Source organism: Gymnoscopelus microlampas (assembly GCF_963454915.1).
Source record: "Gymnoscopelus microlampas genome assembly, chromosome: 18".
Taxonomy (NCBI): domain Eukaryota; kingdom Metazoa; phylum Chordata; class Actinopteri; order Myctophiformes; family Myctophidae; genus Gymnoscopelus; species Gymnoscopelus microlampas.
In genome coordinates this window covers 17908848-17936009 of record NC_139955.1, presented here as the reverse complement: position 1 = coordinate 17936009, position 27162 = coordinate 17908848, and the positions used below count along the sequence as shown (strand labels likewise).

At 42.6% G+C, this 27162-nt stretch overlaps 2 protein-coding genes across 4 annotated transcripts in view; one reads left to right on the top strand and one right to left on the bottom strand.

Annotated features, from left to right (window-relative positions):
• The window catches only part of LOC311033760 (hepatitis A virus cellular receptor 1 homolog), a 487428-nt gene that overhangs the window by 235793 nt on the left and 224473 nt on the right, over positions 1–27162 (top strand). Inside the window, exon 7 of one of the 2 annotated variants that reach the window (XR_014599538.1) lies at positions 2716–2729. The exons of the other annotated variant lie outside the window; for it this stretch is intronic. The gene's annotated coding sequence lies outside the window, so the exon portion shown is untranslated. Of the gene's footprint in view, positions 1–2715; positions 2730–27162 lie in introns of those variants that run through there. 2 annotated transcript variants of the gene reach the window in all.
• Positions 337–27162, bottom strand: kdm3b (lysine (K)-specific demethylase 3B). Of its 2 annotated transcripts, none has more exons than XM_084041362.1 (25): positions 26459–27162; positions 20436–20591; positions 17583–17696; positions 17384–17489; positions 17099–17226; positions 16947–17006; positions 16173–16856; positions 14228–15407; positions 13646–13856; positions 13268–13482; positions 12690–12842; positions 12466–12573; positions 12043–12170; positions 11645–11939; positions 11183–11439; positions 10355–10627; positions 9886–10057; positions 9695–9785; positions 7947–8077; positions 7688–7807; positions 7282–7305; positions 4598–4737; positions 2904–3080; positions 1592–1726; positions 337–1456 (listed from the first exon to the last, which is right to left on the bottom strand). In XM_084041362.1, exons 1-25 carry the CDS (start codon positions 26693–26695, stop codon positions 1382–1384), a joined length of 5370 nt encoding a protein of 1789 aa, XP_083897488.1. In that variant the 5' UTR covers positions 26696–27162; the 3' UTR covers positions 337–1381. The 2 variants fall into 2 exon arrangements, with proteins under 2 accessions (XP_083897488.1, XP_083897489.1); XM_084041363.1 differs by having other exon boundaries at positions 11645–11936.

The window sequence follows — 27162 nt, the reverse complement described above, 5'->3', positions numbered from 1 at the left end:
ATATTGTCTTCTATTTTTCCTATCCAAACGATTGGACATTTGGTGTCTAGAGGAAGGGTGCTGGAGTGCCAGTGTGACTGCCCCATTTGTGTGATCCACTTACTAATTCAGACACCAGCAGCTGATTCTGTGAAAGCTGGGTCAAAATAGACTAGATAGATAGACATGCATAGGCTACTGCATCAGCAACTCACACACCTAATTTAAAGCACTTACCAGTCCGATAAGATATCTCTGATCAAACATCGAACACCAAGCAAACATCAGTCACTCAGAACAGCCTTTCAGTGAACCCAACTCCATCTTTCAGATTATGGAATAATGAACCAGCATACATTTATTTTTGGAAACTTTATTTTGGAAAACAAAATCAAAACAGACTGCTAAGATCAATATATATTGATACAATGTTAATGGCCAGTAGTTCTGTTCGGCTGGAGTCGTGATACTTTTACAATGTTGTTGGGAGTCTGCAGTGGGACAACAATGAGGTGACCCAACCAATGAAGACACCTCTCCAGACCGGTCCTCTCGGATGCATTCAATCAAAACAAGCTTCTTTATTACCTTTATTATCTTGATTTTTATACAAAACAAAGTAGATAACATACTTCTGAAAGTTTGAATTCTAAAAGTGAAAATAAGACAACTGAAAATAGAAAACTTTGGTCTGTTTCCCTTCACTGGCTGTATCACAAACCCATTTTCAGCCATAGTGCAAAAGGAATCAGCTGGTGAAAACTTTTAACAACAAAAACAAAATTAAATCTCTACATAAGAAAAAAAAAAAGAAAAAAAAACAGCCAACCGCTCTTCTACTGAAGAAAAATAATATTGACGTTGTCAAAAAAGGAAGTTAGCCAGTGCTCACATTTTAGATGCTCACGCAGCAGCTGAACGTCTCTGCTCTGAAGGCACATCAACATTCTGCCTCAGTCTCCCTCCCTTCGTCAACTCAATTTATTATAACAACGATAAAACAATAGAGCAACAAACACGCTGACCTTAAATACAGGGTTAATCAAAAGTGAATTGGAAAACAACTAGACGTGTTTTTTGAGCATATCGTGTAACAGTGATGAAGAACTTCCTTCATCAAAGCGCTGACTAACTAACTACCCCTAACCCGCCCTACCCTCCTCCCCATCCCTTAAGACCACATCCCACCTCAAATTAATTGTGTGAGCAGCATCATCTTCTCACATTTCCCTCGCCCCCATAAAACCTAGGCCTTCACTGCCCTGCGGAAACCTCTATTATTTATCACTGCAGCTTGTGTGTGTGTGTGTGTGTGTGTGTGTACGCAACTTGTACATGTGTGCACGTAGTCAGAGTGGTCTTGGGTGCCTGGAGGTATTGGACAGTGGTTAAGCCAGGGGAACTAAGGGCGCTTCGGCTCATGGGCTTTTAGAGTCCCAACGGCGTCCTTCACTGCATGATAAATGATGTTCTTCACCTGAAGAACACAAAACATGCATTTACAACACTGACACACATGTAAATGTGGCAGACTCTTAAATGCAATATTTCTAAAAATTTAAACGCAAGATTGTGATTAGTAAAAGTAAAGAGAGAAAGCGGAAACACCAACCTGTAGCTTATCCTCATGGTTGGAGTGAGTGGTGGAGAGATGTCTGAACTCCTGGGTCAGTCTGAAACAGTGCCTCACATGCTCTGGAGATACAAAGTCCTCTGCCGCTTTGATACAGCTGTACAGGTTGTGCACCTATAGGCACAATGCAAAAACAAAATTAACAAATCACAGATCGACTGACTGACTCAGATTCTGGAGGAATGCTACGGTTAACAATAAAGATCACAAGTTTTTCATTATGGTGCCGTTTCTCAGGGCCTAATTATACCTGTTACTAACATGCCATCGTAACCTAACGTACTACGCATTTACACCTGGTATTTATACAGCATGCATTATTCTTTCTGCTTTCTGTCACCATGGCAACCAACTCTCATTTTTCACATGCACTGTATGCACTTGTACTTAGAGTTACAGATGTCTTTGGGCCAACAGTTGAAGCAGCACTCTGCAGTTTGGGGTATCAGTGGACACTTTGGACACAAATAACATGGCAGCCAACGTCTTTGACTTCATTACCCAAGAGTCCCTTGGCGAGGACACGCTGTGATTGGCCAGTCTTCGCTTTGACTGGCAGTTCTGCCTCGGTGCCTTGGCAAATGCCAGGATGAAACTCATTGTCTCCCGTATACATAGGAATACACCAAAGCCCCTCGCAGGGACCCCCTGAGTCTATACATTTATGGAAGGATGATTGTTATTGCTTAACTTTATAATTTTGTGGGATATAATATGCTATATAGTTGTTAAAAAGTTACATAGTGCTGCTTTAATAGTTCACTGACTGGATGAGGGACAGAAAAGACAGCTGTTGTGACTGGATCATGTTGGTCTCCTAGCACTTAAGGTTTATGTCAACACGGTTAACCCACCATAGCCGGTGACACAATGTGTCCCCAGTTTTTACTTATCCATATCCACATATTACCACACTGACCAGAATATAAACGACTGATTATAAGATGAACCCCAGCCCCACTTTCAACTTGACAAAAATGTATAGATATATTTACATTTAAATACAATTTTTAAAAAATCCTTGCCTACTCGTATTTCTAATTCAATGTATCCCCTTGATAGAGAAGTAACAGTGCATTAACCTAGGGTTGCATTGGTCTCAGGTTTTAATGATCTGGTTGTCTCCACATCTGTAAGTATCAGATGTGATTGCCTTGAAATTCTTATATTTTGTATTATAGTCGTAAATGCAGGCCAATGCATGAAAATTGGGCCTTACTGGGCAGTTACCAGTTTTGAACCTGAATCCTATCATTCTATTCATGTTAGAAGTAAAGCAAAAAGGTCTCACCTGGTGTGGAGCACCAGCAGGGATAAAGACAGCATCTCCTAAGAACTGGACAATAGCCCAGCCCTGGACTCCATATTCCTCATAAAGTCTACGGCGGAGGACTTGGTCCAGATACCAGCTCTGGTCGTGGATGGGGTCATGGTCTGGAGGGTTCTCTTGACCCTGTTCCTCTCCCACCTGACACAAATGGGGAGAAAGTACAGGACATTACATTTCAATATCAATGTCAAACACACAGACTGCATTGCAATATACAGTGCAAACACCATGATTACCGTGGATATTTGGGTTAAAGTAAGTATTCGGTTTACATGGCATTTCATTAGAAATTCCCAGAACAGTTTGTACAGAACTATTACTGTACATGTGGATTATTGTTGGCCAACAAGCAATCAACATTTCTATGTGGAAAAACAATTTCTTTGGGCGATCTTGACTGTGCAAATCTTAAACATTCCTTAAGTATCGTATTAAATGGCAACTGGACAAATAAAGTACAGTTAGTGGATCCATCCTCATCGTTTTTGTCTGCTGTATGGGAGCATTACAAAACAATACACTGAAAAGAGTGGTGGAAAAACCTGTGACTGTGTGGAAGCACTGGGCAACATGTACAGCTTAGTGGTAGTACTTCCAATATAATGACCCATTTATGAAGGCATCACCCCACTGTATCCATTGACAACGCAAGGAGGGTCTCAGGTAAGAAAGAGCAACTCCTTCTCCCCACAGCATTAAAGAGACTTCATGCAGCTTCAGGGCAAACTCTGTAACTAAAGGTACATTGACATTACCTTTGTCAAGGTTCCAAGCGAGCTGAGGCAATACAAAAGGTGACGTGAAAATACTGCAGAAAACTGATTGGTCAGATAGATTCACCTCTAGCATCACTGCGACACAATGAACTCCCCTATATTGCACACAAACCTGGTGCTTTTTTTAATCAGATAGTGCTACATCAGAATCTTAAATGTCGAGAGTTGTATGCTCAAGCAAACACTGTTGCTTGTAAGTTCAGTCAATGTTCTACTCAAGTGAAAGTGTCATTGTTTAAGGCATATTGCACACCGCTCTATGCTGCTCACATGTGGTCCTGTTATAAAAGAATCTAGTATGCAAAGGTTGCATATAATGATGTAATGAGAATACTCCTTAAAAACCCAGAGGGGGCAGTGCTAGTCAGATGTTTGTCACTGCAGGAGTGAGGACTTTAAAGCACTTCTAGGAAATCTAATGTTCAAGTTCATGCACCGGTTTGGTCAGTCGTGCACATCCCCGGTATGAATCATTCATTTGATTAAGAGTGTTTCTCAGGACCAACCAAAGCCGGTGCACAGAAAGAGAGAAAAAAAGGCACATCTGCAGTCTTTAAATTAAGTTTTCTGCATACAAGATGTTATATTAATTAAAATATGATGCTCTAAAATGTAATGCATTGGAATGGTTCAAATATGTTTTTTTTTGTAAGGAATATTCAAATAAATTGTCAATTCTGACAGACATGCAGATCATATTAAAACATGCTCTTTAAGGCTGAAGATTATATTGCAACATGTATTTAAGGGGGCAGATAATATTGAATCATTTTCTTTTTTCAGAACATTCTAAAACATGTTTTTTTTTAAAGTCGGCAGATCATACTGCAGCCTGAGGGATAACATTTTAACTGAGATGTAGAACTATTGATAGCTGACCTTGCGAAGCAGCTCTCGGATCTTCTCAGCATCCTTGGCGGCATAGATGTGCCAAAGTGCTCCAGGTTTCTCCTTTGCTTCGTACACTCTTCTCTTTGTCATCTCGTCCACATCACCCTCCTCAATGGTGGTCATAACCTCTAAAGCACCAGATACACACACACACAAAGGGTATAGCAGGGTCACTATACGCAAGTCACTTCTAATATGGACATTCTGGACAACTACATTTGAGCTATATCTACTGTATTTGAGCTATGGCTAGTGCCTTTGAGCTATGGCTACTGTATCTGCTACTGCATTTGTGACACAAATTACAAACGCCCAAGTGTCTTTGCCTTCCGAACAGATTCTGAAAACGCTGACAACCTGTAACTTGAGCCTTGAATTAAGAGTCATCTCAGGCTGCCCGCTTAAAAGTACATGTCTTAGATTACAGTGTAAACAATCCATAAACAAATACACAATGCACTGTACATTCAGTATAAGGTTCGAGAAGAGTGAAACATCTACGGTCACAATGAACACAGTCTGGGATGGCAGGTAAACAGATGATCAACACTATGGATCCAACACTAGTCCAAGTACCAATTCATTCAGAAATAACAGACGTCCACATCCAGGTTGTAGCGGCTATCATAATGATCCAATAAAAGTGCAGCTAGAGAGGCTGAGCATATGTAAGCTCTTAACTAATCCATTCTGACAACGTCTTGAGTTTTATACTGTTTAATAAACTTAATTATTGACAGAAAATTGTTCCGCTGGAAAATCCAAATGAATATGAAATGGTCAACAGAAAATATCAGAGCCTGACACACTCTCTTTGTATCAAATCTGACAAACAATTAGAAAAAGGGCTCCTCGGAGCACAGGTCTCCTGTTATTGTGAAATTTGCCAATCAGGATGGAATATGAAAAATCGGACAGATTCCTTCTTGATCGCTTGACTAGAGAGATAATGTGTAGCGATTTGCGTGATGTTTGGACACAATTTGTAGGAATAATACAAATTGTGCCTGTTGGCCCTATAACAGGACCATGTGAAAATGGTGGCATTTCTGCCTCGGCCTAGAGGGAATGTGTGTGCAAAGTTTCACTGCAATTGGACGCTGCGTTTATGATTTGAGGCTATACAAGGCAGATGTGAAAAATGCAGGGAAGAGGTTTTTCCTTGGCCTCTAGGGAGTGTGTGTGCACAGTTTCGCTTCGATCGGGACAAAGTTGGCGGTTCCGGAGATTAACTGCTCACAGACGGGTGGACGGACGGACGGACGGACGGACGGACGGACGGTGTACAAAACATAGTCTCGGCTACGCCTTCTGCCTGGCGGAGACAATGAACAAATGAAGTAAAAGGAAAAACCACACTAATGTGCTAATTACTACAAATGATAGTACCCAAGAAAAGCATGAGCAGCATAAACAATCAAATATAACAACACAGGCAAAATGCATATTTTGGGAAGTTCGCTGCAAACAACTCAAAACTATTTAGACCCATCGTCTCACCAATACCTAGTCAAATACCTAGTCCTCTACGGGCAGTTAACTAGTTGGTCAAGTAACTTAAGTGCATGTCTAAAACTTGAAGGCGTTGCGTGTGTGTTGACATTGGTGCTCAAAACCATTCTACCATTTTAACCTTCCAGAGACAGAGCAAGAAATAGAAAAGTATGACAAGGTGCCTGCAACATGTAAAGGCCCTGACACACCAAACTGACTTGGAAGAAGTAACAGCGACCTGATCAATTTGCATTGCCTCATGTCTCTGGTAGAAGTTCCACTTGAACACATTAAAAAGACTACAGCTGACGATCAGCTGATGGCAGACTTTGTTCCAGGAGATGGCAGTAGTTTGTATTACAGTATATCTAGCTCTGCTAGATATGATGAGGGCTGTTTCACAATACCAGAATGCAGAACTGACTTGGGAAGTTCTTGGGAAGATTGTTCTCGTCAAGCTAACGGGGAGAACTGTCACAACTACTGTTAATATAATCGGCCGATTTTCTGATGAATGTCAGGGAGAATATGTGAATGAATATACTTGATCATACTTGATCATACTTCCATGTTACTCGAGATTCTAACAATGATTGCTATCAGATATAGAGCTTTAGCTTTAACTAACAGCACCTTTAACGTGTTCAGTCGGGTGAACGGCCACTGGCTGACTATCGCTAAAATACACAGCGAAAACTACAGCTGATTGGGAACCACAGACACTGAAGGAAGGCATTTCTGCCAATGTTGGCATGGTGTGTAGAGCCCTAGGTGAGAGGGACTCTGAATGCTAATACCATATGTGCCCTTCATTCACAGTAAGGTAAGGACCAGATAACTGCTCATCTAAGGGTGAAATCAATTCTTGTTCAATTCAATTATTTCTAGATACTAGACATTATTTCAAAGCTCACTACATAGACATGAAAAGAAAAGTTACACATTTTAACCCAACATTGACATCTACTGTATGAGTGAGAAAAGTTTATTAAGATACGAGTATTAGAAAAAGATGTGAAAAGAAATTGACACCATTGGACGCTGTGTTCTGGCCCCTTACTACACAGACTACATCAGCGGGATGGAGTGGGGGGGGTGGGGGCGGGGCGGCGGAGAAAGGGAGAGTTAGTCAAAGAAGGGCATGCTACAGCATTGATGCAATTTAAAAGTCTACAGACCTTTGCGTCCAGCGACACCTGCCTCTGTGAATGAGAAATTTGGCCACAATCAAAAAGTGAGAACCACTGCCAGGTCTTTTATGGGGTCTGATTGACGCCAGAAGGACTTAGGACATGAACGGACAATGTCCAACTGAGCTGCACCGATTGATTACTTTCTTAGCAATTATTCTATCGATTACTTTTTTGATTAATCGAATAATCGAGATGTGCAGATTTGTTCAAATAAAAGAAATGTATACATCAACAATTCAATTAACCACTTAAGCGTTGTTTTATACTTTGTCGCACAACAGTGTGCAAAAATAGATGCCATACAAGCTCGCAACGTGTCGCAATGAAGGCTTGCAGAACCGCTATTTTTTTTTGTTCACCAACTTCTGTGTGTGTGTCACAGTACACTCACCCTGCCCATCATCTCCATCTCCTTGAGGGATACCAACATAGACCATAACGTTGACCGCGTCGGACACATCCAGGTGGAGGTTGGTGGTGCCAACCTTCCGGTCTTCTGTGGAGGCCAGGCCTGAGGTAAGAGAGGGGTGTGTGTATGTGTGTTGGGAGGGTGAAAGGTAAACACACAAAAAGATGAGGAGCAATACCAAAAAAAATAGAAGGCAAATATCCTTTGTGAGGAGTGAATGTAGGTCAGTCTTCTCTCTCACCATAAGCGTTGTACATCTTAGGTCCCAGATCAGGACGGACAAAGAAGTTGGGCAGACGCGCAGCCAGGTTGAGACGACCATCTCTCTTTGTGTACTCGGGCAAGGGGAGGTTGTCCATCAGATCATCAAACCTGGGGCAGGAGAACATTAAGTTGTGGCTAAATACTAAACAATATCTATCAGCCTGACAGAATGGACTACTATCTAGGTTCTCAAACATTTTAATGTCAAGGGCTCCGCAACTCGCCAGGTGACAAGTTGTGAGCTTGTAGATCAGCCATTTTTAATTAACTCTAAAACATGGGCTAAATGGTTAAATCAGGGTCCCCACACATTTTTAGCAATGAATTTCCAAAACTTTTCCAAAACTTTTCCAGAATATTTAGCCCAATTTCCAGGCCTATATAACAATCATTCGGCGCAATAATGTGTCTCTTACTCCTATGTAGAATGCCCAAAGATAGGCAGTGTAGCAAAAATAAAGTTTGAGACATACATTAGGCTGCCGTCACACAGCCCGTTCGGAGAAAAACTACTTATGTTACATATTTCGTGTAATATTATTCATGTTTATGAAAATGTTTTGTTTTAACAAAATCAATAGCCAAAAACAATGCATAGCCAAATATTTTTCCAGGACCCTTGATAAATTCCAGGACCTTTGATGATGTTTGATCAATTTCAAACCTTTTCCAGTACTGGATTTTTTTTTTTTTAATTTCAAAATATTTCCAGGAATTTCATGACCGTGGGGACCCTGTTAAATTGTTCCTCATTTTGCTGGGGAGGAACCACTGATCTTGTGGAACAGTGTTAAGTGGTGGGGATAGTTTAAGTGGTTTGCTGGGTAGTCCAAGCCGGTAGAGATGCGCGGATCGCGGTTTTAGCCTCGGATAACCGCAGTTTGGGTGGATTTGGGTCAATCAAATATAATTATTCATTAATATTGGATAAGCCGCAGGTGAAATAATGCAGGAAATAAATTAATGACATCTATCAATAGGCCTATTATAGATAGCTTTTAAAAAGCACGAAATCTCGGCGCCCGTGCGTTTGAAGTATTTTAATATGAGGTAATTTTCCATCAGGCACAAATTAGCCTCCTACTACACATGCTATGCCGGCAAGGGGTAGTTCCATTTCCAAATAACAACACAGCAAACGTAAAGGATGCTAAAGTGAGAGAGAAACGTAACGGAGGATTTAAAACACAATGAAAAAAGGGAGGAATAAAAAGTTTGGCGTGGGAGTGATTTAGTGAAATTGTTTAAGCTGCAGACGACGAGTCAAGTGCTGGATATGTCTTAGCAAAAGTTGTAATGTGAGAAAGTGATGAAGACAAGAGGGCTTGCTGTTACCATGGATATGTATACAGTCACTACATTGGTGAGCGGTGAGTGACGTTGTATGTACAAGTACGTATCCATATAGAATTCCATTGCCTACAGTACAGTTAGAGCGACCTCTGTATGTAAGCGTTGCAAGAAAAAGAAAGAAAGACAGAGGGACGTCCCAATCATTCGTTAAACATTTCTGTGATCTCACAACTAAGAAAACTAACGTCTGGGAAATTATAATTATTTGACATTGGTCGGTGCGTATCTATAAATAGGATAATATAATTAATGCGGTTGGATGACGGATGGATAATGAATGTGTACACACGGATTAGGTTGACGGAAAAGGCCATCCGTGCATCTCTACAAGCCGTGAGTCATAGCATAAATCACAACATTCTCATTTCTCACCGTGTCGGCATCATATCTCTGAAGTCTTCTCCAGGAGGCCAATCCTTCAGTTTCAACACCATGGGCTGTTCATCAGTACCCTTTAGACGCTCTGCAGACACAAATACAGACCCATCAATCAAAATATTAACAGCATGGGCTGAACAGAAACCAGCTGAGTGAATTAAAAAGCAGTATGAAGGGTTACTCACTGGCGATGATCTCGAAACCGTCGAAGAAGTCTCTGACCTTGACATCGGAGATGATGGCACAGTTTCTGCAGTTGACCAGATCTACATCCTGATCTCCAAACTCCAGGCTGAATGCTCCAGGGTGCCATAAGTGGCCTTTCAGACGCTTATGTATCCCTGACACCAACACAGGCTGGAGGCGAACACGAGAGACGAGAGAACTAAACTTCAACATCAAATGTCTAAGAACTAAACTTAAGACATCAAATACCAAACATCAAATGTCCTCATTCTACTAGCATTCTAGTATGCTTGATCTATACTTATTTGACAAACTAAAAGATCACGTGTTTCCATGTGACCCGTTGTGAGCTTGTAGATAGTACTCATTTTATTGTAACCCCTAACCTGTCCTCATTCTATTGTACCCCGTAATCGATCTAATTCCGACATGTTTGGCTTGCAGCTCTATGTGATGCTGATCTCTTACCTGCCCTTGTTTCCAACACTCTCTGAAGATCTTCCAGTTGTTGGCATTGCCGGGATCCTGAAGGCAAAGGAGTCGACCATCACAGAGCCAGGTGTGGGAGGTGTGTGGATCCAGCACACTGAGACCCATCACCCCATCCCTACGGGGCCCTAACACACCTAGCTCCCCACCCTCTGAGCCACCCGGACGCCGACCCTCCGCCTTCTTGGTCTCCACCACCGAGGCGATGATGTGATCCAGGAAGTTGGGCAGGCTGCCCTTCAGTTTGTCACCCTGACAGACAACAGAAAACATTTGGGTCAATGAGGACTTCTGGAACACGAACACTATTTTTTATTACAAATAGTTGTCAAATGCTAAAACATATTTTCACCTGACAACTCATTACTAGGCCCTCCAAATAGTCTTCTATCAGACAGATGTCAAGTGACATTTTTTGTTTGGTAAAATGTGCTTAATATTGAAGAAACGGTTTTGTTTAATTTTCACACTGTGTTAGTTAATGCCTGTACTGTCGCTTTAAGACTCATCAAGAGGTTGAGGTTGTAGATTTGATGATGATATAAGTAGATGTAGTTTTGGCACGCAACACTCTACTCTACACAGTATAAAAAACAAACCCTAGTGCTTTCACCAGATGAAATGGAGCAAACACGCATGTGAGGTAATTAAATACCAGGCAATGCAAATGAATTCTAATAGCTCTCAGCACATGACGTCACGTTAGGACCCCCTAGTTTCGATACGAGTATTGATAAGCTCAGAAATTTAGAACAGGCCGGGTTTCGATCCCCATCCCTAGTCACAATGCTTTTTAGGCATGCTTACCCCTCCTGAGGTAAAGACGGAAGGGAAAGGCACCCCGCTGTCTCCAGGGCCCTGGGTGAGTCGGCCAGGACCGGAGTTGAGCAGGTCCCGGAGACTGGATCCCTCAGGCTTAGGCTGGGCTGTACTGGACCCAAGTAACAAGCTGTTGAAGAGCTTAGGGCTGGAAGCAGAAGGCTTGGATCCCAGGGCGCTGAGCGAGTCCAAGCCAAAGGGTGGCCGAGAGTCTCTGCCCATCATGGAGCGGAGGGACCCGGTTTCTGGTAGAAAATAATTAGAGTACAACTCAAAACCTGTTAATTAAATGAATATTATACAGTAAATATGAAAATAGCATAAAATAGCTGATCTACACGCAAACTTTCTTTTTCTTTTGAAAATTTGTTTCGTTTTTTATTGTGGAAAAACATCTTCTAGGGACGCCAGGCTGAAAGTGGTTAAACCGACTGGGAATTTCTAAAGTACCTTTAGTGTCATCCTTGGCTTTTTGTGTGGCCAAGTCTGCCAGCCAATGCAGGGCAGTGCCGCCCTCTCCCGTAGAAGAGCGAGACTCCTTGGCAGAGGTCTGAGTGAGGTTAGTGGGAGCACTGGTACTACATGTTGAGGCACTGGTACTCCCCACAGTCTCCCCGCCCGCACCCCCGCCGTCTGACGCTGTGGCTTCTGTTTTAACAACTGGCGTCTCTCCCTCTGGTTTGCTGGTAGAGCCAATACTCGAGGTCGCAGCACTGACGCCAACACTGTTACTCCCTGTGGACTGCTGACACAGTAATAAGATAACATGGCGTTGATCAAGAAGATATTAGAGCCTGACAGTCAAATGCATTTCATTGTAACGGAACGATAGAACAGCTTTGCAATACCTGTGAAATCCCATTGGGGGCGCTGGGGCGCACTAGAGGCTTTGTCTGTCGACTGGTGCAGGGACAGTTGGCCTTAATACCCCACTTGCCCCTGGCTGAATGGACCATGTCCCCAATGTTGTAGAGAGCTAAAAAAGAGGGAGGGGGCACGTTCATTCAATACAACAGGAAGGACACAGACTATAAAAGCTAATCATTAAGCTTAATTTATAAGCCATCGCACGAAAGTGTCACTTGCCAAAAATAACAGATCCACAAACTGACAATGCGTTGTATTTGTTCTTTTCAGCAAGCAGCATCGTTGTACTATGGAGTATGAATTAGGCATGAGGAAGAAGGATTTCACGTTCGAAGTATTTTGATGTACATGTCATATTTGTATGTGTGTGTGTGCACGCGTGCGTATAAAGTTAGAGGTCTTACCTGCTCCTGGTATGATCTGTGTAGGCATGAGGTTCTGTGGTTCATGAGGCTGACCTTTGGCACACTTCAGCCAAGAGAAGACCTCATCCTCTGGAACGTCATCTACATCTGAGGGAAAGAACATAATTACAGTACATACTGGACGTTTCAAACGCACACATCAAGATAAAGAAATAAAACTTTCATAGACCAATATTATAAATTAAGCCAAAAGTAAGCCTCACCTTCCCGGGGTCTGTTCCTGCGGAGTCGATAGCAGTCCAGACAAACTCCAAAGCCACACTTGCGACACACCCAGTGGATGTTGAACAGGGTGGTCTCACACACGTCACACATCTCCCTGATGCCCCGCACCGCCCGCTTCCATGCTACTTTCTCTGCAGGACAGGCCAGAAGACAAGACACCATTACAAACTAGACGGTACAACGTAGGGGTGCAACCACGCCCCCAGGAACCGCGGAGGATTCTCTAGATATATTAGAACTCTATGGGTGCAACAGTTAACAGTTATGGGTGCGAACTAATCGCTTTTTCCATTTTAAAAACCCAGTAGCATAAATGGACCATGTAATGGTTAATCACTTTTAACCTGGCATCCCTGGTACTTTGAGCATGTCATTATAAGCAAACATTTTGAAACAATTTCAAAATGTGACGCATTGAGAGCTCGTAGATTGGCTATTTTCAGAATATTGTTAAAGTAAAATTTTGCAAAATTGGGAATATTTTTGGTTGACATGTCATGCTCAGATAGGGATGCCTGGGTTAATGTGGCTAACTGGAATTTCTCTTGTTACTTACGGTGGGGCTCCACCATCATCATGGCTTCCTTCTCAGACATGACCAGCTGACAGAACTGATCTCCCACGTTGGCCAGAATGTACTTGGAGGTGTCCAGGTCCAGGCCCTCCTGGATGGCCGGAGCGGGTAGCCACAGCCCCATGGCCATGGCATCGCTCTGCTGGGGACTCAGGAAGCCCTCCACGCGCAGCACACCTTTACGAGTGAATGCCAGCCTGGACAGCGAAGACAACGGTTAAATAAATGACTAGTAAGTTACAGTTTGGAGGACGGTGTTATGATTGTTGCGAGTTCTTTTGGCTCAAGGTGATGGAATGATAAGAACTCAATGAAGACGTGATGTGACAGACAGTAGTGCGCTGGTGTTCAGGTACATACTTGCGGAAGTGGAAGAAGCGACAGGCCACATTAGGATCGTCGTCATCATCGGTGTCATCATCCCGGTATTTGCGGTAACGCTCCAGACGGCACTCCCGGCACTTGTGCAGGTGAGGAGCGACGTTGATGCAGGAGCCATCCTGGAGGAACGACTCACCCGACTGCTTCAGGCGACGGACCTTAGACAGGTCTTTTAACACTGACTGGCCCACTGGAAGGACACAACACATTGACACAGCCTTCATAGGAAATGTAGTACGTTTCTGTCCAAAATCAAGTGGCTATTTTACTTGAAGTTTACTCCAACAGAACAATGACCAACACAATGGAGATGGGGTCGTTTGACATTATTTGGTGATTGCCATAGTCTACTGTATCTGCCTAATAGTCTTGTTAAGTTAATAGAGACCTTTCATATAAGCTACACAAAGATGTTGTACATGTTTGTTCTGACTGGCTGCACATTTCATGTGTGATAAACCCTTTAGCTTTTATGAAGGACCTATTTATATTGTGGAACACCCTGAGCACTTATGAACATACATTATACGATTATGGGCTTGCCAATACTGTTTAGCTTACCTTTGAAGGGTTTGTTGCGTGGACGGCTCTTTGCAGCCGCAGAGATCTTAGGTTTCTGAAGCGCGGCACCGTCCTTGGCAAGGCCTGATGTTCCTCCTGGACCCTGGCCTCTGTCTGTGCTCTCGTCATTGTCACTCAGGTCTGAGAGGTCGCTGTTTGTGCTGGAGTCAGAGTCACGCTTGGACGCCTGGCCCCTTTCCTGGTTCTGGTCAAAGGACACAGGTGCCTCTTCAATTCCACCTCCAAACACAGGGATGGCAGAGGTGGAGGTGGGCCTCTGCTCCTCTTCTTCTTCCTCCTCAGGTTTGGGTCCTTCACTCTGTGACCTCTGAGAGAAAGCAGGGCCTGGAGAAGAAGAGGAACTAGTGGAAGTCGCTGCTGAGAGAGCAGCAAAGGGGGAAGAAAGCATACCTTTAGGCGGCTCTGCCATAGTAAACAGGTTTGGCTTACTGTCCAAGCCAGGGCCCAGATTCTCTGCCTCGGACCCAGAAAGGCCAGCAAAGGAAGTGTGTGGCGTCTTGTCTCCATATGTCAGGAAAGGGTTAGAGGGCTCTTTGGAGCCCTGCAGGAACAGGTTCTGGTGGCTGTCTGCAGACTTGGAACAGTTACTGCCACTCCTTTTAGCAGAGCCTTGGGCTGTAGTTGCGGGAGCCACGGTACCCATGTTCAGACCAGTACCTCTCATCGCTCCAGCCCCACTCATGCCTGCGAATGACGATGTTTTGTCTCCTCCAAAAGGCTTGTTGAGCACTCCATTTCCAGTCGGATGGGCCTCAGGCACTTTGGAGGCTTGTGCCGACCCAAAGAGCCCCGCTGATGTTGGGGCCATGGCAGACTTCTTCAGCCCATCGGTGGGAGCAGCAGGCTTGATCAGACTCGGAGGTGCTTTACTCAGGCTCTCTGACACGGCTGTGAAGTAATTAGTGTCCTTGGATTGTGACTGACCAGAAACTGGAGTCTGGTTGGAACCAGGGCTCTGGGTCATGCACTGTAAAAACAAGTTCTGGTCTTGCTGTGTTTGGGACCCATTCTTGGCCCCTCCGAAGCCAAAGCCGAAGGGTCTGGAAGAGTCCTTGGCGGCGGCTGAGGCTCCATTGGCCTGGGAGCTGACTTCTCCAAATACAGGAGCAGCTCCAGGCAGGGTCTGGGGTGCACCAAAACTTGATGTGGTCTTAGAGCCCTGGAGCACAAAACAATGCAACAATATATTATTACATCAGTTACAATAACACGGTCATGTCTGATAGACATTAGATATGAGGCCTCAGCAAAACAGTTTACTATCACAGTAATTTAACTCACTAGGCTATCCCACTTAAGAGACTTCACCTGCCCCACCTGCACTTATGCAACAATGCATACCTGCCAACCAACTATACAATTTCTTAGGTAACCAATTAAATATGTATTCATTAATCTTACTGTCTTTATACTTGCATTATAAAGTTGAAGTAACCGAATAGTATACACTTTCAGGCTATTCATTATTAAAACCACGATGTATATAACTTTGTACTGTTTTTATATTTGCATAATGAGGATATTTGATATTGTAGTCCTGAAAGTGAGAACTACTATTAGACTGGGCAAAACCTATAACAATTTGATAAAAGGGTGTACCAAACTTTTCCCTGTTATTTTCGCCCATATGGCAAATAAATTGCCACATGGGCGAAAATAACAGGGAAAACCCTATAACAATTCGATAAAAGGGTTTACCAAACTTTTCTCAGTTGATTCTTATGCATATTTGCGAATATGCTAATTATCTAATTAATTATGCACAATACAAAAAAGTACATGGTAGAAATGGATTCTACAAGAAAAAACACAAGAATCAACTGAGAAATGTTTGGTACACCCTTTCATCGAATTGTTATAGGTTTTGCCCAGTCTATATAAAGACATTCACTGTACCATGGTTGACAGACATTACACGGCTTACCTCTGTTGGGTTCCCCCAAGTTGACGCTTTGGGGCTGATTCCCTGTGGGGCTGAAAGCGCCACACTGGGACCACCACCATGAGAAGATGAAGAAATGGTCACAGGGCCCGGGGACACAAGAGCAGCCGTTTTAGGGTATGATGACTGGGATGGCTCCTCTCTGTCTGACTGAGGAGCTGGGGCCTTGGGGCCGGGTGCTCCAGGGACCAGGCATGGCATCTGGCCTAGTGAGGGGAAAGACACGTTGGAGAAGGGAGAGGGGGCCGGTTTCAGGGGAGGAGGGGTGGGGGTATGAGTCATGTGGGTGGTGGAGTCCGCCGGCCCTTGCGTGGGCAGCGTACGGCCGTTTTCCTTGATGTAGGCATGGTGGCGAGGGGGAGCATTTGATTGGTCCATTTGGGGTGAACTTGTGGTGCTGGGGCTGGACACTGCTTCTGGAGAGGTGCCGTTTTTGGTGGTGCTGTTGGTTCTTGCTCCTCCTCCACCTGCATCTCCCCACACCAAACCCTCCACTAAAGCTTTGGCGGAATCACCACAACCTTGTCCATCAGCCACTGCCTCCCCTGCGCCTTTAAATCGTTTCATGTTCATGTCATCCTCACCCTCGGAGGTGGTTCTACGCCGGCGGCCACTGTCGCCCTTGCCGGTTTCACCCTCCTTCCTGCGTCGACCATTCTTGCCGAGCTGAGGAGAAAGTAAAAAAAAGTCAGAAAAAGGAAACTGTGTGACCCAAATTACAACATCCTACAATGATTTCCATGCGTTAAGACTTACCTCATTCTCTGCCAGCATTACATGTATCACACGAGGATCTACCGTCTGATTCTCATCTCCCTATTAACAGAAAAGTGAGACCAATAAATAATCCCTTTACGCATCCATACTATAAGCAAATTAAGTTACAACAGAATTTGTTTATGGTTTACCTTGTCCATGGTGATCTCCATAATGTGTGAAACAGGGTCATGCTGGGATACCAGTCCAAGGGCCCAGCACTCTTCAAACTCTTCTGGCTGGTACACCCGAACCCTGCGCCCCTGTATGGTGTAGGAACCTAAGTGAAGCAGGAAATGCAATGATTAAACTCTGGCGTAGAATACAGACACAGTAGAGTAGAAGTGAGGACTTACATCTTAACTGCAAACAGAGACATGACATAGTCTTTACTCCAACTCCAGTGATAATGTCCTAACAGAAAGACCCTGGCTCACCCTTCCTGAAGATCTCCTGTAGCTCAAAATCCTTCCACCACTTGGAGATGGCATTCTGAATAGTGGGCTGCTCCAACAGCAACGTGTGCCTGATGTCTTTATCCACCTGCACACACAGACACAGACGACAGTTTAACAAAATGGGGTACCGAGATGAACGTTGCAGTTGTGATGGATTTAATTCATTATGTGTACACACCTCAAACCTCTGGACGGATTTGTTGTCAGGGAGGAATTCAAAAGACTTGTTTCCAAAGAACTCCACTGGAACCAGAGATCCCAACCCCACTCTGTCCACTAGACAACGGAAGGCCTGATGAGTAAGACAGGGTGTTGTTATAACATGATGACATGCTATGACTCCTAGGTAAGCAAGGGTGTCAAGCTGACAGCCCACAGGCCAGATGCAGCACGCGAAGGCGTCCAAGACGGCGTGTAAGATGTTTTGGGGAACAAAAGAAAACACACAGTGCACAACAATTAAAGGGTTGTGGAATGTCGATGTTCTTCTATAATAAATTGTATTGTGTATCTGCTGTATGCCATCCATTCCTCTCCATCACTGTCCCTACTGCTGCTGCCTCGTGCACCAGCAGCTTGTCTCATCAGATAGCCTACTTAGAAAAACAATAGAAGGTGATTGACAGTAGTTAAGTTAACGACTCTGCTGTGCCCGACTCCACTCAACATTACCGTCCCAGACGGCGCAGTTCATTTCCCCTCTTTGCATACAGTGCATGTCGCTCAAGGGAATAATTTACGTCATGGACAAGTAGGCTACAGGACGATATCTAGTTTCAAAATGTTGTTTTATCGTGTTAACTTTCCTTCAACGAGCGAGCAATATAGGCCGCTTCTCCAAAAAAAAGCGCATGCTAAAGTTCCGTAATGAACTCAGCTGTTGTCAAAAAGATCATTTCTAAGGTTACAAAACTTACTTCATGACATAATTTCACTCACTCGTTCTCTAATCCTTTTCTCCTCTCTCCCTGCAAAAAACACACACACACACACACACACACACACACACACAGACAGCTGCACTGCTGCCACCTGCTTTCAACTTACTCAGCGAGTCTGTGTTAGCACACAATGCGTTGGTAGGATATACATTAATAATAGCCTATGCATCCATTTCACAAACTGACTCAAAATATGTATATCGTTTTAAATTAGTTGTTACCAGTGGAGTCGTGGAGGCCACACGGAGTAGGACGGCGTGTGGCCAGTAATATTTTTCACGTGCAAGGTACGGCACGGTACCGTATGGTAAAAAAAAAAAACACTTTCAGTGGGCAAACACAGCCAGAAATAAGTCTGGCAGTGACAGAGTTAAGTCCACCCAAAAATTGATTTTCATGTTGTGGGCAAAGTAATTATTTTGTGAACGATGGTTTGGTCGGTGTACTGCATCATTTCCAAAATCTTTTATTCAACTTACTTATCTTCATGTTAGCATTGATCTGCAGATTTAATAAAATACCTCATTTGCAATCTCGTCAAGCCAATTCTTGCCATTGTGATTGAAACATTTTTCTCATACTGCTTTTCCTTTGCCTCAAATCTTCTGGCGACTTTTTTAATTTTTTTTGGCCAGATACTGGTGGTTTTTAAAAAAGATTGAAGATGAATGAAAACGTCTTTGCGTAAACATGAGCATGCGCGCATCGCGGGAGAGAGCAAGCTGTGAACTGCTTGCAGGTGTGCTGAGGTGTGTCTTTGAATCAATATGACATCAGGCTCTCGTAATGCTATGTTTTACCGTAATTACGAAGACGATTTCATAGAAATCCTTACAAAACATAGTACCACAGGGGAAATAATGTGAAATAGATGTTAATGTATTTTACTTATTTTATTTTCATGGCATTATTTTCACTGGCCCCAACGGGCAAGTGCCTTGTGCGTTCTGCTGGCCTAGATGCCGATGGTTTAAAAAGTACATTCGGGCAACATTTATGTTGTTGATCCCATTACCACTTATGGGTTTGGTTGACAGATGATCACTAGAGCCAGCTATGGAAATTTGTTGCATTCCCCAGATACATCAGTTGAAAACCATATGAATAACAAATTTGATGCCAGTGTCCTCACTTTTCCCACACCAATGGTGGCAAGCTAGCGCCGACAGACTCATTGGAGGCAATGTAGGGTTCAGTGTCTTGCCCAAGGACACTTCGACACCAACTCTGGGGGAGCCCGGGATCGAACTGGGAACCTCGCAGTTCCCATCTGGCTTATGCCGGACGACAAAACGGAGGAGCAATGGATTGTATGTGTACCATTACTCCATTTTGTACAATACTACACACAGAGATTACAAACTACAGCATAAACACCAAGCAGCCTGGTTCACAGACAGCTGCAAGACAGCAATAGATGGTATATACATTTACAGCATATAGACAAATATATGTTTTTTCCTCAAAGACAACACTGCTGCTACACTGAAATGCTCTGCACTGTATAGGTGTAGAAAATAATCGATTCCACCATATCGCGATTCAGGCGTTGACGATTCCTGATGCGCTATTGATGCAGTAATATGACAAAATCGATTATAGTCTATTAACGTTTATTGTTGATTTTCCAGCCTTGTTTGGACAATAATGTTGTGAAGACACAATTACTTCCATGAGCAGCATCCTATTGACATGTGCAAGCACTACTAGGCTGCTAGGCTCACTGCCATCACAAAGAGATTGTCATGATAAATGTGGCTGAGAGAGGTTGAGAAATGCAAGGGCTTAAAAACTCACTCAGTAGTCAACCGACAATGTACAATGATAGATCATTGGTGATAGATCAAGTATTACGTTTCTGGAAACTGGACACCAAGATGTGTTGCTTAACAGTCGAGATCCAAACTTAAGATGGCACACTCACTTAAACTGAAGTTAGAAATGATCACTACAATACCAAAAGTATTTATGTCGTATTAGAATTGCACCAAGCTTATCCTTTTAGTTAAACCAGTGCAACATTTAAAATGTTCCAAGACTCTAGTCTTGCTCTAGTACCGTAAGTACTCTCAAGTCCTGCATGCACTTACCAGAGCAGGCCAAGCAGCGGTTGAACCTCCTCCACTCGCAGCACCATCACTGCGGGTAGCCCAGATAATGGAGTCTTCCACCAGCACGGCTCGCACCCCATCCCCGTAAACCTGCACCCAAGACCGCTGTGAAGTGTTCTCAATCTCCAAAAACACCTGCAATGGGAGAAACAGGGAGCATGAAAGAAATTAGAATGACTGAAGTAACTGTGCAACCAAGTAGTCATATTGTTTGTCATATAAAGGCCATTTGTCCCTGAAGATTCTTTTTATCTCGATGGCTGCCTGCACCCATGACTGGCATCAGGGCAACCACACTTTTGAAATTTCTCGAAATTGTCAAATTATCACTTTCCTAGACTTTGCCGCGATTGGCTGCCTGCTCTACCTATTAACTACTAAGCCAAGTTTCAGTTTGTCTTCCTTTCATCGAATGCCTCCTAACTGCGTGTTACTTCGAGTCAATGTGCGCTGTGCAGTGTGCTTACATGAGCACGGCTTAAAATGATAAACATGATCGCATCCATTGGACAAAATGATGGCCACACAAACCCGGGAACGTGTACAACATTTTGTTCTATATATTGTGATAAAATCACTCAAGATAATGATATTGTGGTTCATTATATAACTATATCCATTAGAAATAAAGCACAAAATGCCCCAAATAAATCCTTAGGGGGGAAAAGATGGGAAATGCATCATACAGCTAAAACTCAACAGCATTGGAAGGCAGTGTTTCCCCCTAGAATGTTTCAATGAGAAGGCAGTAGGCCGGGTTGGGGTGGGGGTGGGTGCTGCCACGCCCAACATCCAATGTGTGAGTTCGCCACAACGATCCCCATCCTCCCACCCCTTCTTTATAAACCTATGACCCTGTTAGGCAAGTTTTCTCCAGCCTTAGGGCTATACAGTTTTACTCACATTTGCTATTAAAGTTGTGCAAAAACAAACAGACTAGTTAATGCAGGACGTATCTTTTAACTGAGCGAGAGTGTGTGTGTGTCATTCTATTATCTCAACCCAGCCCAAAGTGTTTTGCTCTGTGAGAATTTGGCCGTATGTCAGACCTTTTGTACCTGTCCTACAGTATTATCTTTTACTCTCCATTCTACACTAGAAGTAAGAGTTCTGTTCAGATAACAAAGGGATCATAATTGCACCGTTTTGCATAGGAGGAAACTATAATTACACTGTTTGTATACAATTCATATCAGCACTACCATCAAAATAAGGGAAATACGCATTAAGTAATCATTTTGTTATTTGTTTTCTATCATATTGGTGAACTTGACATACTGTACATAAATATACTGCAATGTACAATACCAGTGGCCATGACATTAACAATTACATTTTTGGGGGGGTATTAATAAGGGATATTAGTTTTGTTTAAAATATATCCTGGTATATCTGTACTGTACAGTACAGAACAAAGTACAAACGTTGAGTGTTAATTCCATAGATTCTCAGAGGACTATATTGTTTGGGATTATGAAAATAAAGATCTGGCTGCAACGGTTACACTAAATTCTCTGAACATATCTTGTCTACTTACCAAGCATGATACCAAGCATGCTACCTTATAGCTAAATATAATTGTGTTTTTGTCCTAGTTAGGTAATTGTTGTTACTTTAGGTGGGGATGAGGGTAAATGTTCTTACTATGAACAAGACTGTGCCCTGTGCTGGCAAGACACATTTTGGACATCTCATCTGACTCAGCAGAGGACAAGGATCTGACTGAACAACAGACTAGGCTTTTTTATGGCTCAGCAGTGATCCATCTGGCTAGTTCCCTGAAAGAGCCGTCTGTCAATCATTAAAGACCTCTCACTGACCCACTCCTATGTATGTCCCAATAAAAAATATATACTATCAAGTCTTTTGTATTACAGAGAGAATTACTACACAAATGTAAAAAGAAAATTGGTCAACCATTCTACTCTAAGAATAACAAACAAGGATGACAACAATATACTGTACTCGCATTGCATTCAATTCTAAAGTATACTATAGTAGTGTTGTCACAATAATACTGGCATTTCTAAAGTCAACACAATAAATACCTTGAAAAATATTAACATTCAATATAATTTTCAATACCACAGGAAATTTGACAAGACTGAGGTCATAAAACTATATTTTTATTAAATGTTGTGTGAGTGTTTTTGTTACAGAAAGATTTACCTGAGCCTTTCTCTGGTACCATAAGAAATATCAAGTTATTCTTTTTAACATTTATTTTTTAAATTAGCTGGTCTTTAAAAGTAACTAAATTACCTAATTAACTTATCTTTAAATTAAGTGAAGTTAATTAAGAGATGAGGGAGCATGGTATCCATACTGTCGATACTGTGGGAAATTGATTCAAATATTCGATACATATTGAAACGGTGGGTCTATATATTTTATACCATGGTATGATTTTTAAGGAATCCTTTAGATTCTTCTCAGTCCTGCTTGCACTACAGCAACTTAAGTTGGCATTAAATACAAACAAAAGTCAATTCTAAGGCTTCATTGATCGCCAATTAACTTTTAAGCCTAATTTTACTAATCTAGTCTCTAGGCTTACGGTGAAGGGGACCCATTGAAATGACCCCCTGTGGTTCCCGGGACCCACTACAATTGAAAACCTAACAACAGGCTTCTAATTAAATCCAACTTCTCCTTAATTAGAGCTAGGAAATGCCTTTGTCTGCAACCTTTTTGCCACTGCTAGATTGTGGCGACTTGTATACCTGTATGAGTGCTTCTTCTGCCCAAAGTTTGTAGTCGCTGGACACTATCACTGAGTCTTGCGATTTTTCACTGCTGCTTAAACACCATCAATGTCCCTAATGAGCTAAATCTGATTGTATGTAAGCATGCAATACACATTGGTTGAGTTGTATCTACTAAACTCTCCTTGGTAAGGGCCCTAGTTGTGTACGTATCTCCTTAGAAGCCAAGGGATTTGTAGCCCAGTGTGACCACTGTATGGTAAATTGATTACAATAGCCTATCATGCCTTAAAGTTGCGATGAAAAACGTTGTAAGCTTGTAGATATTATTTTTGAAGGGTGACACCATTTTACTATGGAGTGCATTCCTCTTGTTGTTGATCACCGCCAACACAGCTTTTCCGATGCATTCCTTTTATGATGCTGAATGGTAAATGAAACAAGTATACACCTAAACTGCGTAATTAATCCTTACCCGATTATATTTGACATCACCAAGTTATTGACCGCTGACTGGACAAGAGAGTAAGTCACAGGCTGCTTGGTCAAATTATTTCTCCAATGTAATAAAGATAAAGGCTAAATCAGGCAAAGGGACACAATTGGACTGAGAAAATTACCTACGGATGCTTTATACCTCCAAAAGTTGTTCAATTTATTTATTTAGCGAATGCAAAGTCCTTAAGCCAAGAAGTTGCCTCCTAATCTGCTGTATGGAGGGTGACCAATCCTCCTTTCAGTCTTTGGAGAGAACAAACTTCAATGATGTGCTCCATTGTTTTCTCCTCTTCACAAGCACACAGTGGGCTTGGGCTACTGCCCCATTTGTGAACTTGAAGGCAATTGAGGGTTGGTAGGGCAATATCCATGGAACAAATCAACATCAATCCATCCATAACTTGGCAGTAAACGGACTAGAACCACTTTGCACTTACAAGAACAAATTCCACTCCAGGAATTCGTTTTGAAGACAAGTGTGAAATAATGGCTGCTCCTCAAAAAATAATCTGGTCACAGTGACTCTTAAATTTGACAAATATTCAGAAATGATATCTTGTGATTAGCACACTAAATGTCTGATATACTAGAGTGGCATTTGATTAATATACACAGTATGTCCATTGTATGCATGGAAATTCAAGAAATGAACACAGGTCAAATTTCCAAAACCAGGTCAAATAAATGTATTTTAAATGCGTTTAAATGGTGTCACAGAGGAAATAAAAACTAAACTAAAAACAAGTTCTGTTTAATTTTGTTCTTTGATTGAAAATTTTATTAGGCAAAAAAATGTAAGACATCATAATTACATTTATAATACTTTGTCTAAAAGGACCGTCCAAAAACGTCCTTGCGGTCTTGGTGATGTATTGTTGATGTTAACCTCTTGTTTCATCATCACTACCTCATGCTGCAGAATGTTATTTTAATTACAACACAAGTGCTTTAATTTGTGTTGAAAACGCCATAATTATGAAGCAGTCTTCGACTCCATCCATTTGAGGTTTGTTCATAGTTTATAATCCTAAAAATCAACTAATCAAGCAATCTGCAGGTTTTAGTCCAAACATAATGGTAATTTCAGCTCAAACAACATACATGCTTTCTTCATAAGTAAGAGAATTGATTCATTTCACCCTTGGTTGAACTTGCAAGGCCTTGGACTATAAACAAACCATCACCTAAATGCTAACTTTAGCCCTCTCCACGGGTTTGTTTATATGGCAACCTAACAAACTACCTAAACCTAAATCACTCTTTAAAAACACAAATGCCGCCATGTTTTGCCCTGTTACTGCAGAGATACTGCGACTAATATCCGAAGTTAATGACGTTGTTAGTAAACGAGCTAACAAAGCAGAGGGCCGAAAAAGAATCCCCGGCCTTGAGTTCCGTCTAATTTATACTTCATCTTAAGTGTTGCCATGTCCGCTTATTATAAGCGACTTGGGCTTCTTTTTCTGTTAAGTTGTTAGTAAAAAAAAATGGAAGTTGCCGGTTGTGTTTTTTGGGGCTTGTTTGTAAAGAATAGTTACGTATTGCGGCTTTTTTCCTGTATGTTGTTTTAACCAGTGTTTCTCATTTTCAAGTCAAGGACCGCCAAATAGACATGCAATTGTCCACGAACCCCCATCTGAAAATGTTTTATGCCAGGGACCCCCCATACAAGAGTTCAGTTGTTAAAATGTCTAAATGTCTAAAAAAATGTTCCACAATTTTCAAATATTCTTAAAGTTTTGTTTTTGTTTTTAAATAGCTGATCTACAAGCTCACAGCGCGTCGCATTGCAACGCGCTGTGAGCTTGACGATCAGCTATTTTCAAATAGCCAAAGTATACGTTTAAAGGGCGAAGAAGGGCTCGCTTCTTTTGGGCTTATTTTCGTAGACCTGGTTGCTTGTTTCTCTCGCGAAACCTGGCAACACTGTTCATCTTAACGAATGTGTGGCTCGACTCAAGAGGACAAAGAAATGACGTGAAACAAAGTAGTCAAAAATACGTCATATTTATCGAGCCACGCGCTCATCAAGACCACGTAACATTCTTACTTTAGCGCGTCATCGTATCTCTGACCGTTAAAACGGCTGACGTTAAATGGAATGGAGAGAAACCGTAACCAAAATATCTGGGGAAACACGAGCGACCAGTACGTGAATGTGGACGGCGCTCCAATCAGGGTTGCCATGTCCACGTATTATAAAGCTTGTTTTTCTGTAAAGTTGCTTGTAAATATCGGTGGTTGCAGTTTTTTGGGCTAGTTTCTAAAGTATAGTTGCTCATTTGGGCTTGTTTCTAAAGTGTAGTTGCTCATTTGGGCTTGTTTCTAAAGTGTAGTTGCTCCTTTGGGCTTGTTTCTAAAGTATAGTGGCTTATTTGGGCGTGTTTCCAAATGTTGTATTTATTATTTAAATCAGTGGTTCTAAAATATGTTCATGTCATGGACCCCCACAAAATAATGTAGCATATGTGTGTTAGAATAGAATGTTTTTAAAAAATACTCCATTTCATTTTAAGATGTATTCATTTTTAAAACGTAGATCCACACAATCACAACGCGTCGCAAGAGGTGGTAGATCGGCTATTTTCAAATAGCCAATGCATATGGGTTTAAAGTGCTCATATATGGCCTAGTTGGTTCTTTTGGGCTTGTTTTCCTAGACCTGGCTGCTTATTTCTCTCGCAAAACATGGCACCACTGGTTAAACGGATGGAGAAAGAAACTGGTACCAAAATATCATGGGGAAACATTCACGGCCAGTACGTGACTGGACTGTGTTTCCAATGTAAACACACTGACCGTGAGACCCGAGGCTGTTGCGGCTCCCGCTGTTGTTGTCTCTGCTGCTCCTCCTCCGGGAGCCTCCGGGACGGCCAGGCCGATGACACTGACCGCCCTCACCGTTCCCCGGAGCCAGCCGTCCGTCCGGCCCGGGGGAGTGACACGCTCCGGTTCGGTAGTAGCCGTGGAAGTGGAACTGCTGGCCGCGTCGTCGAGGAGCAACAGCAGCCTCTTCCCTATGAGCTCCAGCTCCATCTTTCTGCTGTTTGGCTAGCACCGTTAGCCTAGTTAGCTTCAAGTAGCCACCATGTAAAAAGCACCGTTAGCCTAGTTAGCTTCAAGTAGCCACCATGTAAAAACACCGTTAGCCTAGTTAGCTTCAAGTAGCCACCATGTAAAAACACCGTTAGCCTAGTTAGCTTCAAGTAGCCACCATGTAAAAACACCGTTAGCCTAGTTAGCTTCAAGTAGCCACCATGTAAAAAAAAAAAAAAAAAAAAAAAGAGCAACGGCGTCGCCCCCCGTACGATGAGAACTCACTATCTACCGCAAAACGTCGGGCTTAAATATGCGCGAGGGTTGTTGTCGTGCACGCCCGGGGATAATGGCTCGGTGGCGGCTCTAGTCACGCCGAAATTCCCACTGAGTTGAAGGTGTTATTGTTGTCCTCCTGTCGGTGCTAACAACACTACCATCCCGCTCTGTCCGCCATTGAGAGCTGC